Source organism: Heptranchias perlo, chromosome 36, assembly GCF_035084215.1.
Source record: "Heptranchias perlo isolate sHepPer1 chromosome 36, sHepPer1.hap1, whole genome shotgun sequence".
NCBI lineage: Eukaryota > Metazoa > Chordata > Chondrichthyes > Hexanchiformes > Hexanchidae > Heptranchias > Heptranchias perlo.
Window position 1 is genome coordinate 23,968,894 of NC_090360.1, and position 15,386 is coordinate 23,984,279.

The window sequence follows — 15,386 nt, forward strand, 5'->3', positions numbered from 1 at the left end:
GCGTCTGCATGGTCTCGCCAATGTACCATGCTCCGGGGCATCCTTTCCTGCAACGTATGAGGTAGACAACATTGGCCGAGTCACAGGAGTATGAACCATGCACCTGGTGGGTGGTGTCCTCTCGTGTGATGGTGGTATCTGTGTCGATGATCTGGCATGTCTTGCAGAGGTTACCGTGGCAGGGTTGTGTGGTGTCGTGGACGCTGTTCTCTTGAAAGCTGGGTAATTTGCTGCGAACGATGGTTTGTTTGAGGTTGGGTGGCTGTTTAAAGGCGAGTAGTGGAGGTGTGGGGATGGCCATAGCGAGGTGTTTGTCATCATTGATGACATGTTGAAGGCTGCGGAGACGACTCCATGGACTACTCCTCAGACACGATAACATCAACAAGTTCCATCCCACCATCAAGCTCACCATGGACTACTCCTCAGAATCAGTTTCTTTCTTGGACACACGAATCTCCATCAAAGACGGGTACCTCAGCACCTCACTCTACCGCAAGCCCACAGACAACCTCACGATGCTCCACTTTTCCAGCTTCCACCCTAACCACGTCAAAGAGGCCATCCCCTATGGACAGGCCCTGCGAATACACAGGATCTGCTCAGACGAGGAGGAACGCGATGGACACCTACAGACGCTGAAAGACGCCCTTGTAAGAACGGGATATGATGCTCGACTCATCGATCGACAGTTCCGACGGGCCACAGCAAAAAATCGCATAGACCTCCTCAGGAGACTAACACGGGACGCAACCAACAGAGTACCCTTTGTCGTCCAGTACTTCCCAGGAGCGGAGAAACTACGCCATGTTCTCCGCAGCCTTCAACATGTCATCAATGACGACGAACACCTCGCTATGGCCATCCCCACACCTCCACTACTCGCCTTTAAACAGCCACCCAACCTCAAACAGACCATCGTTCGCAGCAAATTACCCAGCTTTCAAGAGAACAGCGTCCACGACACCACACAACCCTGCCACGGTAACCTCTGCAAGACATGCCAGATCATCGACACAGATACCACCATCACACGAGAGGACACCACCCACCAGGTGCATGGTTCATACTCCTGTGACTCGGCCAACGTTGTCTACCTCATACGTTGCAGGAAAGGATGCCCCAGAGCATGGTACATTGGTGAGACCATGCAGACACTGCGACAACGGATGAACGGACACCGCGCAACAATCGCCAGACAGGAGGGTTCCCTCCCAGTCGGGGAACACTTCAGCAGTCAAGGACATTCAGCCTCCAATCTTCGGGTAAGCGTACTCCAAGGCGGCCTTCGAGACACACGACAACGCAAAATCGTCGAGCAGAAATTGATTGCCAAGTTCCGCACCCATGAGGACGGCCTCAACCAGGATCTTGGGTTCATGTCACGCTACACGTTACCCCACCAGTGAACAAATGTTATCTGTTTTTAATATAACGGGTCAGTTGCTGTCTTTTCTATGTTTCTACCTCTCTATCTCTTTTTTTTTGTTTGTTGTTTTTTTTGGTGATTTGTATATTCGGAGACCTTGCAGGTAACACCTGTCTGTCTGCACACTGATTGCCTTGGCAACGGGCAGTTGAAAAAACTGCCTGTAATCACCAAGCATTGTTTTGTGAATTATAAATGCGATTTCATTTCGAGGATTTCATTTCCAACAAACGTTCACCTGAGGAAGGAGGGAGCCTCCGAAAGCTTGTGAATTTAAAATAAAATTGCTGGACTATAACTTGGTGTTGTAAAATTGTTTAAAATAAAATTGCTGGACTATAACTTGGTGTTGTAAAATTGTTTACAATTTGGTGAAATAGACAGACACGTGGCAGATGAAATTTAACACAGAAGTGTGAAGTGATTCATCTTGGTAGGAAGAATGAGGAGAGGCAATATAAAGGGAACAATTTTAAAGGGGGTGCAGGAACAGAGAGACCTGGGAATCTTTGAAGGTGACAGGACAAATTGAGAAGGCTGTTAAAAAGCATTGGGATCCTGGGGCTTTATTAATGGAGGCATAGAGTACAAAAGCAAGGAAGTTATGGTAAACCTTTATAAAACATTGGTTAGGCCTCAGCTGCAGTATTGTGTTCACACTTTATGAAGGATGTCAAAGCCTTAGAGAGGGTGCAGGGGAGATTTACCAAAATGGTTCCAGGGATGAGGGACTTCAGTTATGTAGAAAGACTGGAGAAGCTGGGGTTTTCTCCTTAGAGCAGAGAAGATTTAATAAAAGTATTCAAAATCATGAGGGGTTTTGAGAGTGCAGAGAGGGAGAAAGTGTTTCCAGTGGCAGAAGTAGGGGAGTCTATAACGAGGGGGCATAGATTTAAGGTGAGAGGGGAGAGATACAAAAGGGTCCAGAGGGGCAATTTTTTCACTCAAAGGGTGGTGAGTGTCTGGAACGAGCTGCCAGAGGCAGTAGTAGAGGCGGGTACAATTTTGTCTTTTAAAAAGCATTTGGACAGTTACATGGGTAAGATGGGTATAGAGGGATATGGGCCAAGTGCAGGCAATTGGGACTAGCTTAGTGGTATAAACTGGGCGACATGGACATGTTGGGCCGAAGGGCCTGTTTCCATGTTGTAAACTTCTATGATTCTAAGTCAGTAACCAGAGGACACAGATTTACGATAATTGGCAAAAGAGCCAGAGGGTGACTTGTGGAGAATTTTTTTTACGTGGTGAGCTGTAATGATCTGGACTGCGCTGCCTGAAAGGGCGGTGGAAGCAGGTTCAATAGTAACTTTCAAAAGGGAATTGGATAAATACTTGATAAGGAGAAATTTACAGGGCTCTGGGGGAAAAGCCATTGGATAGCTCTTTCAAAGAGCCGGCACGGGCAAGATGGGTCGAATGGCCTCCTCCTGTGCTCTATGATTCGGATTTTTGCTGTTGCCACTTATCTCAGAGTGGTGTCTGTCAATCTGTCTGACTTTTTTTCTCAGTGGTTGTGACTGTGTAAAACTGCCCTCCCCTTCTGTATGTCCTGATACCAGTGTGTGACTCTCAGACGTTCCTTTACTGGTGGACTCAATATCGAGCTCTTATCCTTCTTCAGCCACAGTTCATGCAGAAAGAATGGAGGCAACACTGGGCTGAAGATGGAAATAGGGAGAGTCTGTCACGAAGGTGCTTCAACATGGAGAGAAGGTGGGACTGAGGGTTTGGCCAGGGTTGGAGCAAGGACAGGCCAGGTAGCCCAGGAGTCACAAGGTTGCACAGACTGGGCTTATATTACCTTGAGTATAGAAGATTAAGGGGTGATCTAATTGAGGTGTTTAAGATGATTAAAGGATTTGATAGGATAGATAGAGAGAAACTATTTCCTCTGGTGGGGGGAGTCCAGAACAAGGGGGAATAACCTTAAAATTAGAGCCAGGCTGTTCAGGGGTGATGTCAGGAAACACAGAGGAGATTCACCAGGATGTTACCAGGGCTGGAGCGCTTCAGCTATGAAGAGAGACTGGGAAGATTGGGTTTGTTTTCCTTGGAGCAGAGGAGGCTGAGGGGGAACATGATTGAGGTGTACAAAATTATGAGGGGCATAGATAGGATGGATACTAAGGAGCTTTTTCCCTTCGTTGAGGGTTCTATAACAAGGGGACATAGATTCAAGGTAAAAGGCGGGAGGTTTAGAGGGGATTTGAGAAAGAACTTTTTCACCCAGAGGGTGGTTGGAGTCTGGAACTCACTGCCTGAGAGGGTTGTGGAGGCAGGAACCCTCACAACATTCAAGAAGCATTTGGATGAGCACTTGAAATGCCATAGCATACAAGGCTACGGACCAAATGCTGGAATATGGGATTAGAGTAGACAGGGCTTGATGGCCGGCGCGGACACGATGGGCCGAAGGGCCTCTATCCGTGCTGTATAACTCTATGACTCTATGACTTCTTCACACAAAGTGGAGTGGAAATCTGGAACTCTCTCCCCCAAAATGTTGAGGCTGGGGGTCAATCGAAAATTTCAAAACTGAGATTGATTGATTTTTGTTGGGTGAGGATATTAAGGGTTATGGAACCAAGGCAGGTAGATGGAGTTAAGATACAGATCAGCCATGATCTAACTGAATGGCGGAACAGGTTCAAGGGGCTGAATGGCTTCCTCCTGTTCGTAAGTTCTCGGTGCAGGAGTGCTGAGGTCTAGGTCGATGGGGTGACCAGACTCTGGCAGCAGTCGTGAGGGAGGGTTGGTGGCAGGTAAATACCCAGGGGGCAGGCTTCAGGCTTGGAAGTACAGCAGCCTGCAGAGAGACTGGTTTGTGCGAACAGCTGAGGGGTAGGGGAAGCAGGGAACAAGGGGGTAGAAACGGACTGGGAGCAGGTTACAAAGATAAACAGGAGCAAGTTGCAAAAAAAATACAAAATTTATGAAAAAAAGTGATTAAGCTTCCTGATACAGTTGGAATTTGAGAGACAGGAGGGAGAGAGAGAGAGAGAGAGAGAGAGAGAGAGAGAGAGTCAGGGAAGAGAGAGAGAGAGAGAGAGAGAGAGAGAGAGAGAGAGAGAGAAGAGCGAGACAGACAGGAGGGGGGGGGAAGAGAGAGAGCGAGACAGAGATAGGAGGGGAGACAGGGAGCGAGCGCGCGCAGACAGAGAGAGAGAGAGAGAGACAGCGACAGAAAGCATGCTCATATGCAGATACTGTATTACCAAAGGGTTCACTAGCAGAGCTTCTCAGCGAATTGCAGGTATTTACCTGTCGATGAACATCTGTGGGTCCAAAGTCTCCGTATGCCTCCCACCCATTGTCATCGTCCTCATAGAAACGCACTTGGATATCATCTGAAAAGCAATGAGAACATGTTCATCAACACTGAGGCGAGGGCCCGAATCGGGCAGAGGGGCCCAGTGGGTAACTGACCAGTTGGTGCAACACTCAGTCCTAATTCAACCTACATCTCTTTTCTCAAAATAGGAGAAGGAACAAATCGAGTAACAGTAAGCCAGTGAGTGTCAGTGCATCAGGGACAGAGTAAGGAAAGTATAAGCTGGTTAGGGAGAGTCAGTATTTGTATAAGGCAGGCCATGTCCAGCCTAATAGAGCTCGTTGGGAGAATCATTAAAATGGTGGGTCGAGGAAGAGGTCACATATGTGGATTCTCAGAAGGCTTTTGATTGAGTTCCACACAGGAGATTGCAGCTAAAACTGAGGGACAGGAAATTGGAGACAAACTCGTGGGATGGAGGGGAAACTGGATGTAGAGAGCTGGGATAAAAAGGACATTTTCTGATTGACGATCCGTAATAACTGGAGCTCTCCTCCCAGAATCAGCCTCAACCATTCACTCCATATATAAATTACCTGGAAATGGGAATCGAGGGGAAGTTTATCCAAGCTCGCAGATAATACGAAGCCAGGAGGTAGAGTGAACGATGTAGAAACAGGCAAACAATTGCAAATGGATATTCCTGCCAGCTAAAATAAGCAAACTGGCTGCCCGCCTCGCACACTGAGGTTTCTGGACTCCACCAGTGATGTTCCCTCACAGAATGTGATACAGAAAGGCAGCCCGAGATCTCCTGTTTCCTCAGCCAGTGCCTAGCCTGCCCAATGACTGTTGAAGCCCCCAGAAGGCGACTGCCTGTCGGAAAGTCATCCCAGGTTTTTTTCCTGCTGTTCCATTGGAAGATATGGGAATTGGGATTCAGTGCTCACCTATCATGTGAAAGGACGAACGACAATGAAGCCAAGGAGGTGAGATGGCCGAGTCAGACTGCCCGTACCCAGTATTGTCCAAACAATCGCATCTACCGGCTCAGGCACAGCCCTCCGGCATTGACCAACGGGAAGTAACGGCTCCGGCACAGCCCCCGGCACTGACCAACGGGAACTACCGGCTCCAGCACAGCCCCCCGGCACTGACCAACGGGAAGTAACGGCTCCGGCACAGCCCCCGGCACTGACCAACGGGAATTATCACCTCTGGCACAGCCCCCGGCACTGACCAATGGGAAGTAACGGCTCCGGCACAGCCCCTGGCACTGACCAATGAGAACTGTCACCGCTGGCACAGCCCCCTGGCACTGACCGACGGGAACTACCTTTGCCGGCCAGGGGTGCTAACTGTACCTCCTGCTGCAAGGAGAACCCTTCATCCCCCTCTCCTTCACCCATCTATCTAACATATTGTGAAATGTTGACACACTGACTCTGGTAAGTGCACTCCACAGCCTCACAACCCTGTGCAATGTTTTTCTGCGCACCGTCTGAAATCTTTTAATTTAATCTTATATCTACGTCCCCTCACCAAAAGTGGAATGATATGGTGCAGGCTGCAATGGACCTGTGAAACGGTGGTAATTCACTGAGTTGTTATGTCTTCTCCCCAGAATCAGAGAAGGATGGTACAAGCCTGGGACTTTGGGGAGTCCTCCAGCTGAACCCTCCCACAATCCTCTCAGTACCAACGATGCCCATGCGGCCTCTTCAAATGGAGTCAAGGTTTGAAATCATGTGGCCTCCGCCCCCCCATCAGCAGAAAAGTAGTTTCAAGAACGCATGAAATACCCATGCTGCAGCCAGTGTGTGTGAGTAAATGGACATCCCTCACGCAGCTATGCTGTGTTCCAAGGGTTTGCTGTTTGAAGGCCTTTTATGAGAAGAGTTTCAGTTATAAGCTGCAGTTTGAACGAGTGCCCTGTTGGAGTATTGTTATGCATGTCAAGCATCGGGCAGCAGTAAAAGCGGAACTGGGTGGGAGGGATCACTGCGGCATCCATGCTTGGGACAGTGCCTCAGCCTAGAAAACCTCAGCACTTATCCAGGACAAGGAGACAGAATCTTACAATTCTGGCTACACCTTGTACACCAATCACTTGGAAACCAGCCACGGTTACAGTCAAATCACTGGGCAGGCTTACATATGGAGAACAGCCGCTGAGGGGGGGGGGGCTACCAACTTCCGTGGAACTGTACCCCACCAACCCCAATTAAAACAGGAGCGTCTCGGTCCAAAATGCCAAAAACGTCCTGCCTCATGGCCCATGCCCTCTGCCTGCACTATCTTACCTTTCTGAACCTTGTCACACAGGAGGTAAACCTCATCTCCGCCCAGCACACAGCCCGATGTTTTGTCCATCCTGACAATCTTCAGATTGGAAGCATTTGGAGCCTCTGCCAACCAGACAAAAATCAAACAAATTAAAATAATAACAGCTTTCTTAAAATTACAAATCAGGAGCAGGAGAGAGAGAGAGAGAGAGAGAGAGAGAGAGCGGGAAAATGTTCTACTAATTTAAACAATTCATAACAACCTGAAAAACCAAATCAATGAAAATCTGTTGCATGACCCCTAACGTATACAATTAGCTCCAATCAGTGGGTACTGAGCCATACAAAGTATTCCTGTCCCCCACTCTATCCTTGGTCTCTGTTGGTTACCTGTCGGTTAAGAATATGAGGCTACGAACGTGTTTAGGACTATGTGTAAACTCAAAAATAATTGATGTAGAAACAACTTGAGGGGAATTTCCCATTCTAGGGTCATTGTTGTTCTTAGTTGAATGAGCAGGAAACACCAGGGAAAGTCCACTGGGAATACCTGACCTTACTCTGCTTGCTGTTAGTCACCAAATGTCCAGGCACGTAATGGTTCATGGTTCATTACACTTCACTGTCACGGACTCCACCCACCTCACTTAACTCAAGGGAGGGGCCCAGTACCAGGAACGCTGCAAGGCAATGAACCTCCCTGAACCGTCTCCTGACTGCACAGGCAACCTGCAAAACCCCAACACACAGAGAGATAATCCAGCCTCACAATCCAAACTACAATTATGTAAAAAGGAAGAGATTAGCGAAAGTAAACGTGGGTCCCTTAGAGGAAGACAGGAGAAATTATAATTGGCCATAAGGAAATCGCAGAGACAGTAAACAAATATTTTGTATCTGTCTTCACAGTAGAAGACACAAAAAGCATACCAGAAATAGTGGGAAACCAAGGGGCTAATGAGAGTAAGGACCTTAAAATAATTAAGATTAGTAAAGAAAAAGTACTGGAGAAATTAATGGGACTAAAAGCCGACAAATCCTCTGGACCTGATGGCCTACATCCTAGGGTTCTACAAGAGATGGCTGCAGAGATAGTGGATGATTGGTTGTGATCTTCCAAAATTCCCTAGATTCTAGAACAGTGGATTGGAAGGTGGCAAATGTAACCCCACTATTCAAGAAAGGAGGAAGAGAGAAAACAGGGAACTACAGGCCAGTTAGCCTGACTTCAGTAGTAGGGAAAATGCTAGGATCTATTATCAAGGACATAGTAACTGGGCACTTAGAAAATCATAAAATGCGGTTTTATGAAAGGGAAATCATGTTTGACAATCTATTAGAGATTTTTTCAGGATGAAACTAGCAGGGTGGATAAGGGGGAACCAGTGGATGTAGTATATTTGGATTTTCAAAAGGCATTCGATAAGGTGCCACATAAAAGGTTGTTACACAAGATTAGGGCTCATGGGATTGGGGGTAATATATTAGCATGGATTGAGGATTGGTTAACGGACAGAAAACAGAGAGTAGGGATAAACAGGTCGTGTTCAGGTTGGCAGAATGTAACTAGTGGGGTGCCGCAAGGATCAGTGCTTGGGCCTCAGCTATTTACAATCTACGTCAATGACTTAGACGAAGGGACAGAGTATAATGTATCCAAGTTTGCCATCGATACAAAGCTAGGTGGGAAAGTAAGCTGTGCAGAGAACACAGAGGCTGAAAAGGGATACAGACAGGTTAAGTGAGTGGGTGAGAAGGTGGCAGATAGAGTATAATGTGGGGAAATGTGAAATTATCCACATTGGTAGGAAGAACAGAAAAGCAGAATTTTTTTTTTAAAGTGAGAGACTAAGAAATGTTGGTTGTCAGAGGGATTGGGTGTCTTTGTACACAAATAGGGCGGGAAAGTGGAGTTGAAGTAGAAGATCAGCCGCGATCTTACTGAATGGCGGAGCAGGCTTGAGGTGCCATATGGCCGACTCTTGCTCCTATTTCTTATGTTATGTACACAACGCCAATCAGCAGCATTTCCAAGGCACCTCATCCACCAAACACCATTTCACCTCAATCCGTATCACCATCAACCCCATTTTTAACCCAGATATTTTCTTGCTCCTTTCTCATGGAGTTCAATTGCACCATTTGATGATTTTACTCAGATTCTTCTGTCTATCTACACTACCCATGCCTCTCATCAATTTAAATTGGATCCTATTCCCTTCTAGTCTCCGGTGAAAGCAATGAAAGTCTCATGAGTCAAACTGCAAAAACACACAAGGCAAATTGCAGAAGGCACGGTCCACAAGGATCAATGTATCTGTGGCAGGGTCATCTTGTTTCTGAACCGCCATCAACAGGAATGTTGTCTTGAAGTCACTTTGACCTTAAAGAGGCCCCATTTACCTGCCCCCGCTCCCGCGCAGATAATCACTAGTTAGTCGTTGGGTCAGCGACGTGTGTGTCTTTGAGCCTTTGCTCGTTGAGCAGCAGGTATGAGGAGCTCCTCATGAGCACCATAACTCACCATAAGATGTGAGAGGGCATTGCCACCATCCTCCTGAGCAGAACACAGGCACACACCACACCCTCTCCACACCTGGAGATGGGCAAGGACCGCCACAGCTGGTTCCCTCTCTGCAACCAGTCACAGTAAGCTCTGGACACACGGATGTTTGTTCTCAACCCAGGCTCCAAGTAACATTGTCTAATATTATCCATGAAAAGAAATACTGCAACACTTCCACAAATTTCTGGAATAGACACTCCGACTCCATCCTTTACGATGCCATCTAACGTACTATTGGTAAAGACATCGAATAGGATGGTGAAAGGGGACAAACGTGCCTCAGTGAATCCCTCATCCACCCGTATATGGATCTTGGGCTGAATCCGAGATTTGCCCTGGTATATTACAGAGGGTACAGGTCTGTTATATTCTCTTTAGTCAAGTCTTGTCCATCAGTGGCTCCAACAAATCTCTCAGTAACTGGTTACAAGAAACATAAATCACTCTGCAGATATCTCTCTGAGGAAGGAACTGAGAGACATCAATCACTGTACAGATATCACCCAGTGCTTCTAATGACAGCAATCCCAGCAATCATAGAAATTGCAGCACAGGAGGTGGCCATTCAGCCTCTCGTGCCTCCATTGGTGCTAGCTCTTCAACAGAGCTGACTAATCCAATCCCATTCCTCTGCCATTACCTCGTGCCCTTTTCAAGTACTTATCCAACCTCCTTTTAAATGTTATAATTTCTGCTTCAATAGCCACTTGAAGCAACAAATTGCATTTATATTGCACCTTTAATGTAGAAGAAAATCCCAAGGTGATTCACAGTGGCGTGGGGATGGAATATGTGCCAAGCCAAAGGAGAGATTAGCAGGACCTTAAATGGAGAAGAGGGAGATAGAAAGATGAAAGGGTTTAGGGAGAGAATTCCAGAAATTGGGGCCTAAGTGGCTGAAGACATAGCTGCCAATGGTGGAGTGAAAGGGGCGGGGGGCGATGGGCAGGAGGCCAGCATCTGTAAGTTCAGTTACAGGATGTTATGGCTCATCCAAGACTTTATATCGGACAAGCAGTAGAGGGGTGGAGAGAGGAGGTGGAGAGGTAGAGCATTCCATGTTCTCAGAACCCTCCATGTACAATCACTTCCTCTAACTTCTACAAGATTCCATTCACAGCTCGCTCCGGCCTGTAAGCAGAGACTATTCTGCTGAAATACAGTCGGGAGCATCACTCAACGTCTGACCTGTGCTGCAACTTAGTGAGACTGGCAGAGAACAGCTTGAAATCTACAGCCTGTACAACACCAGTGGCCAGTAACACTCTGCTCACGGCCAGTAACAATCTGCCCCCCGGCCAGTAATACAGTAACACTCTGCTCACAGCCAGTAACAATCTGTCCCCCGGCCAGTAATACAGTAACACTCTGCTCACGGCCAGTAATAATCTGCCCCCCGGCCAGTAATACAGTAACGCTCTGCTCACGGCCAGTAACAATCTGCCCCCCGGCCAGTAATACAGTAACGCTCTGCTCATGGCCAGTAATAATCTGCCCCCGGCCAGTAATACAGTAACACTCTGCTCACGGCCAGTAACAATCTGCCCCCAGCCAGTAATACATTAACGCTCTGCTCACGGCCAGTAATACAGTAACAATCTGCCCATGGGTAGATTATTACTGTAACAATTTCTTCGACCACACCTCCAAAACCCACGATCTCCACCAATTAGAAGGACAAGGGTAGCAGGTGCATGGGCACACCGTCACCGCAAAGCTCCCCTCCGAGCCACACATCATCCGACATATATTGCCGTTCCTTCATTTTCAAATCTGAAAGAAAAACAGAAAATACTGGGAACCCTCAGCAGGTCAGGCAGCCTTCGTGGAGAGAGAGAGAGAGAGAGAGAGAGAGAGATAATGTTTCAGGAGTGGACCCCTCCCAGTTCAGAAAAAGTGAAAGCCTGGAACGTTAACTTTGTTTGATGTCTCCACAGAGGCTGCCTGACCTGCGGAGTGTTTCCAGCGTTTTCTGCCTTTGTAACAATTAGTCAATGGCCAGTATTAATACAACAGTAACATTCAGTCTATGACCAGTAATACAGCAGTAACAATTAGTCCATGACCAGTAATACAGCAGTAACAATTAGTCCACGACCAGTAATACAGCAGTAACAATCAGTCCGTGACCAGTAATGTAACAATAACAATCAGTCCATGACCAGTAATACAGAAGTAACAATTAATCCTTGACCAGTAATACTGCAGTAACAATTAGTTCATGACCAGTAATACTGCAGTAACAATTAGTTTGTGACCAGTAATACAGCAGAAACAACTATGGTAATTAATACAAGTGTAGTACTAACTGATACTATGATTATAACAATGATGATCTTGCCCAGCACCAATATATCAGGTGCATCATGTCAAACTCTTCAGGTCCTATAACCCAGCAGCACAAAACCTACATTTATAATCCAACAGTCTTTACAGTTCCAACTTAGTGAGTCAGTCATCCAACAACACCTATACTTACCAACCCCATAAATCAGATATCCAGTAATGGGCACATCTAACTAAGTTCCTTCCCAGACTGAGCTTGGTTTGAATTTTAGATTAAGTCTAGGTTTTTCCCACTGACTAATAGTGTCTGCTAGATTCTGGTACTGGGTGCACTGAGCTTGCCCAGAAACCCATGGATGGCAGTGGGATTTTCTCAGTGACTCAATATCATACTCTTTCAGAGATGGTAATTACAAACTGCAAACTTTTCAGAATTTCTAGTGGAATCACAGAATCTTACAGCACAGAAGGCGGCCATTTGGCCCGTCGTGCCTGTGCTCTTTGAAAGAGCTGTCCAATTTAGTCCCACACCCCAGCTTTTTCCCCCATAACCCTGCAAATTAGCCCTTTTCAAGTACGTGTCCAATTGCCTTTGAAAGTTCCTATGGCATCTGCTGCCACCACCCTTTGCTGGTAGTGCATTCCAGATCATAACATCCCTCGGTGTGAAAAATTGTCCCTTCATGTTCCCTCCAGTTCTTTAGCCAATTATTTTAAATCTTTGACCCCTGGTTACTGACCCACCTGCCAGAGGAAACAGTTTCTTCCTACCTGCTTTCTCAAATCCCCTCATAATTTTGAACACCTCTATTAACCTTCTCTGCTCGAGGGAGAACAATCCCAGCTTCTCCCATCTCTCCACATAACTGAAGTCCCTCATCCCTGGTATCATCCTGGTAAACCTCTTCTGCACTCTCTCCAAGGCCCTGACATCCTTCCTAGTGCGGTGCCCAGAATTGTACACAATACTCCAGCTGAGGCCTAACCAGTGATTGGTAAAGGTTTATCATGACTTCCTTGTTTTTGTATTCAATGCCTCTATTTATAAAGCCCAGTCTCCCATACACTTTCTTAACCGCCTTATCAACTTGCCCTGCGACCTTCAAAGATTTGTGAATGTGCACCCCCAGGACCCTCTCCTCTTGCACCCCCCTGAAAACATTACCATTTAGATTATACTGTCTCTCCATGTTGTTCCTCTCTGTGTTAAATTTCATCTGCCATGTGTCTGCCCATTTCACCAGTCTGTCTATGTCCTCCTGAAGTCTGTTACTATCTTCCACATTGTTTACTGCATTTCCGAATTTCATGTCATCTACAAACTTTGAAATTATACCCTCTATACCTAAGTCCAGGTATAGAGGGTATAATTTCAAAGTTTGTAGATATATATCAAAAAGAGCAGTGGTCCTAATACTGACCCCTGGGGAACACCACTGTAAACGTCCCTCCAGTCTGAAAAACAACCGTTCACCACTACTCTCTGCTTTCTGTCCCTTTGCCAATTTTGTATCCACGCTGTCACTGTCCCTTTAATCCCATGGGCTTTAATTTTGCTAACAAGTCTAATATGTGGTACTTTATCAAACGTCTTTTGAAAGTCCATATACACATCAATTGCACTACCCTCATCAACCCTCTGTGTCAGGGAGAACTAAAGAGTTTACATGTGTTGGGTAGAAATCACAAAACATTCTGTGCCCCAAGTGCCATTTACACTTGATTGGGTGAAATTTCATATTCATAAAACAGCAACAAATCATAACTGAACAGAGGTGGAATGCACCAACCAACATGTAGCAACAGGGAAGGAAAATGACCAATCACCGAGTTCAAAAACTACCACTCCAGAATCGGCAGCTGGAAAAGGGGCACAAACAGCAAGGAGCAGGCGGAGGTGTTCCTGTCCCATTAAACTGCAAGAGCCTACCTTCCTCAGTCATTTGAATTTTAAAGACACAGGTTTATGTTCCTGAAAGAAAAAGACTACCCAAATTTAAAATTCATTTTATAAAGATTATAAAGATTAACTTAGTTCTCAGTTCCAACTTTTACTTATTTTGTCTACTCGAGGACTTGGATAAAACACTGTTGACTGTAAATATAGAATTGTATTACAAACTGTTGGAATACTCACCTGCTCATTATTTGTAATAGATTACTTCATATTTTAAATGTTAAGGACGAGTAATTCTGAGGCCCACAATCCACCAATGGGATGGCACCTCAGCTCACCCCATGTTGCCAGAAATTATAATATTGTCGGACAGAGAACAAAGCGCGAGTCCAATTTACGCCTGGGACCCCCCCACCCCGGGATATTTGGGGGAAGGGCAAGTGGTTCCTGGGGGCGTCGATGCAGGATTTAAAACTGGACTGCTCTTAAAGCAGAACCAACAGACAGGGAGGTGAAGACATGGCTCCAATAGGATGAAGGGAAATTAGACAGTGCAGAATGGAGAACTATGAGACTTTTCACTTATGAAGTTCTAGAAATCTTAAATGCCTTTTGCTGATTGTAAATTATTAACAAATGTGTTGTTGAAATCTTAGAGTTGCAAAGGAACAGGAAAAGATGTTTGGACTTGGGACCCTAACGGACTTTCAGCTTTTGATTATGTTTTGAAGGGTTGTACATTTAAATTAATGTGCAGCATCTGGTTATTACTGAGTATTGCTGGAATTTGATTGAATGTTACTGAAAGTCTCTTTGATGAGTTTATCTCGGATCTCTCCCAGCAGTTACCTGTGACCCACTGTGTGTTCCTCGGCTCCAAGTCCCTGTGACTCAGGGGGTTCAGCCTCTGGCTCTGGCTCCACTGCAGGAACCTCAATTCTCAGCCTTTCTGAAGGATGAAATCATGGAGGACCCAGCAGGTCACCACAATTCACAAAGCAACACTGGGAAAAAAAACCGGGAGCGAGCCCCATGAGCTAGCAAAGGGCATGAGCTTCAACATGCTAACTGCCTCTTTCCTGCACCTGTTGGCGATCACTAATTGGCCATTCAGGGAGGGGAATTCCATCCAGTTTACAAAATGGAATGGCTTCACAGTAAGGGCTTGTATAACCATACGAGTTCAATCTATAGCCCCAAGACTTGTGGAAACCCAGAAATCTGATAACAATGAACTCACTCGTTTGCTTTGCTCCTGCATCAGATGTATTGGACTGGGCTGCCTTGGCAACTGGCATCAATTATTGGCCTTGTGCAAGAACTATGAGGCTTGCTGCCCCTTAATGATCCAGTGGTCAATTAAGCCCCATAGTGACTTTCTGAGCCATGGTAAACACTGTCCTGGTTCCTGAGAACTTTCCAGATCTTCCCGTGCAATGTTCTTCCCAGGTGAAGCATACCCTCCTCACACATGAAGTGACTTCGGGATTCCTTTTCTTTAAAGGCGCTAAACAAATGCAAGTTGTGTTGTCCCGTTCCTTGGAACGAACCATGTGATTTTACCGTTACACAGAGCAGTGTTATCCCAGTTGAATGTGGCTGTGCTGTTGTATCACCCGTCTATCATACATACTTGGACTGCCCCACTC

At 46.2% G+C, this 15,386-nt stretch overlaps 1 protein-coding gene across 2 annotated transcripts in view; it reads right to left on the bottom strand.

The window, feature by feature from the left end:
• LOC137304205 (nuclear factor NF-kappa-B p100 subunit-like) overlaps nt 1-15,386 on the bottom strand; it is a 118,379-nt gene that overhangs the window by 37,218 nt on the left and 65,775 nt on the right. For both annotated transcript variants that reach the window (XM_067972766.1, XM_067972767.1), the window contains 2 exons: nt 7,007-7,111; nt 4,694-4,779 (listed from right to left, as the gene is read on the bottom strand). In XM_067972766.1, coding sequence (XP_067828867.1) covers nt 4,694-4,779; nt 7,007-7,111 — 191 coding nt within the window. The remainder of the gene's footprint in view (nt 1-4,693; nt 4,780-7,006; nt 7,112-15,386) is intronic.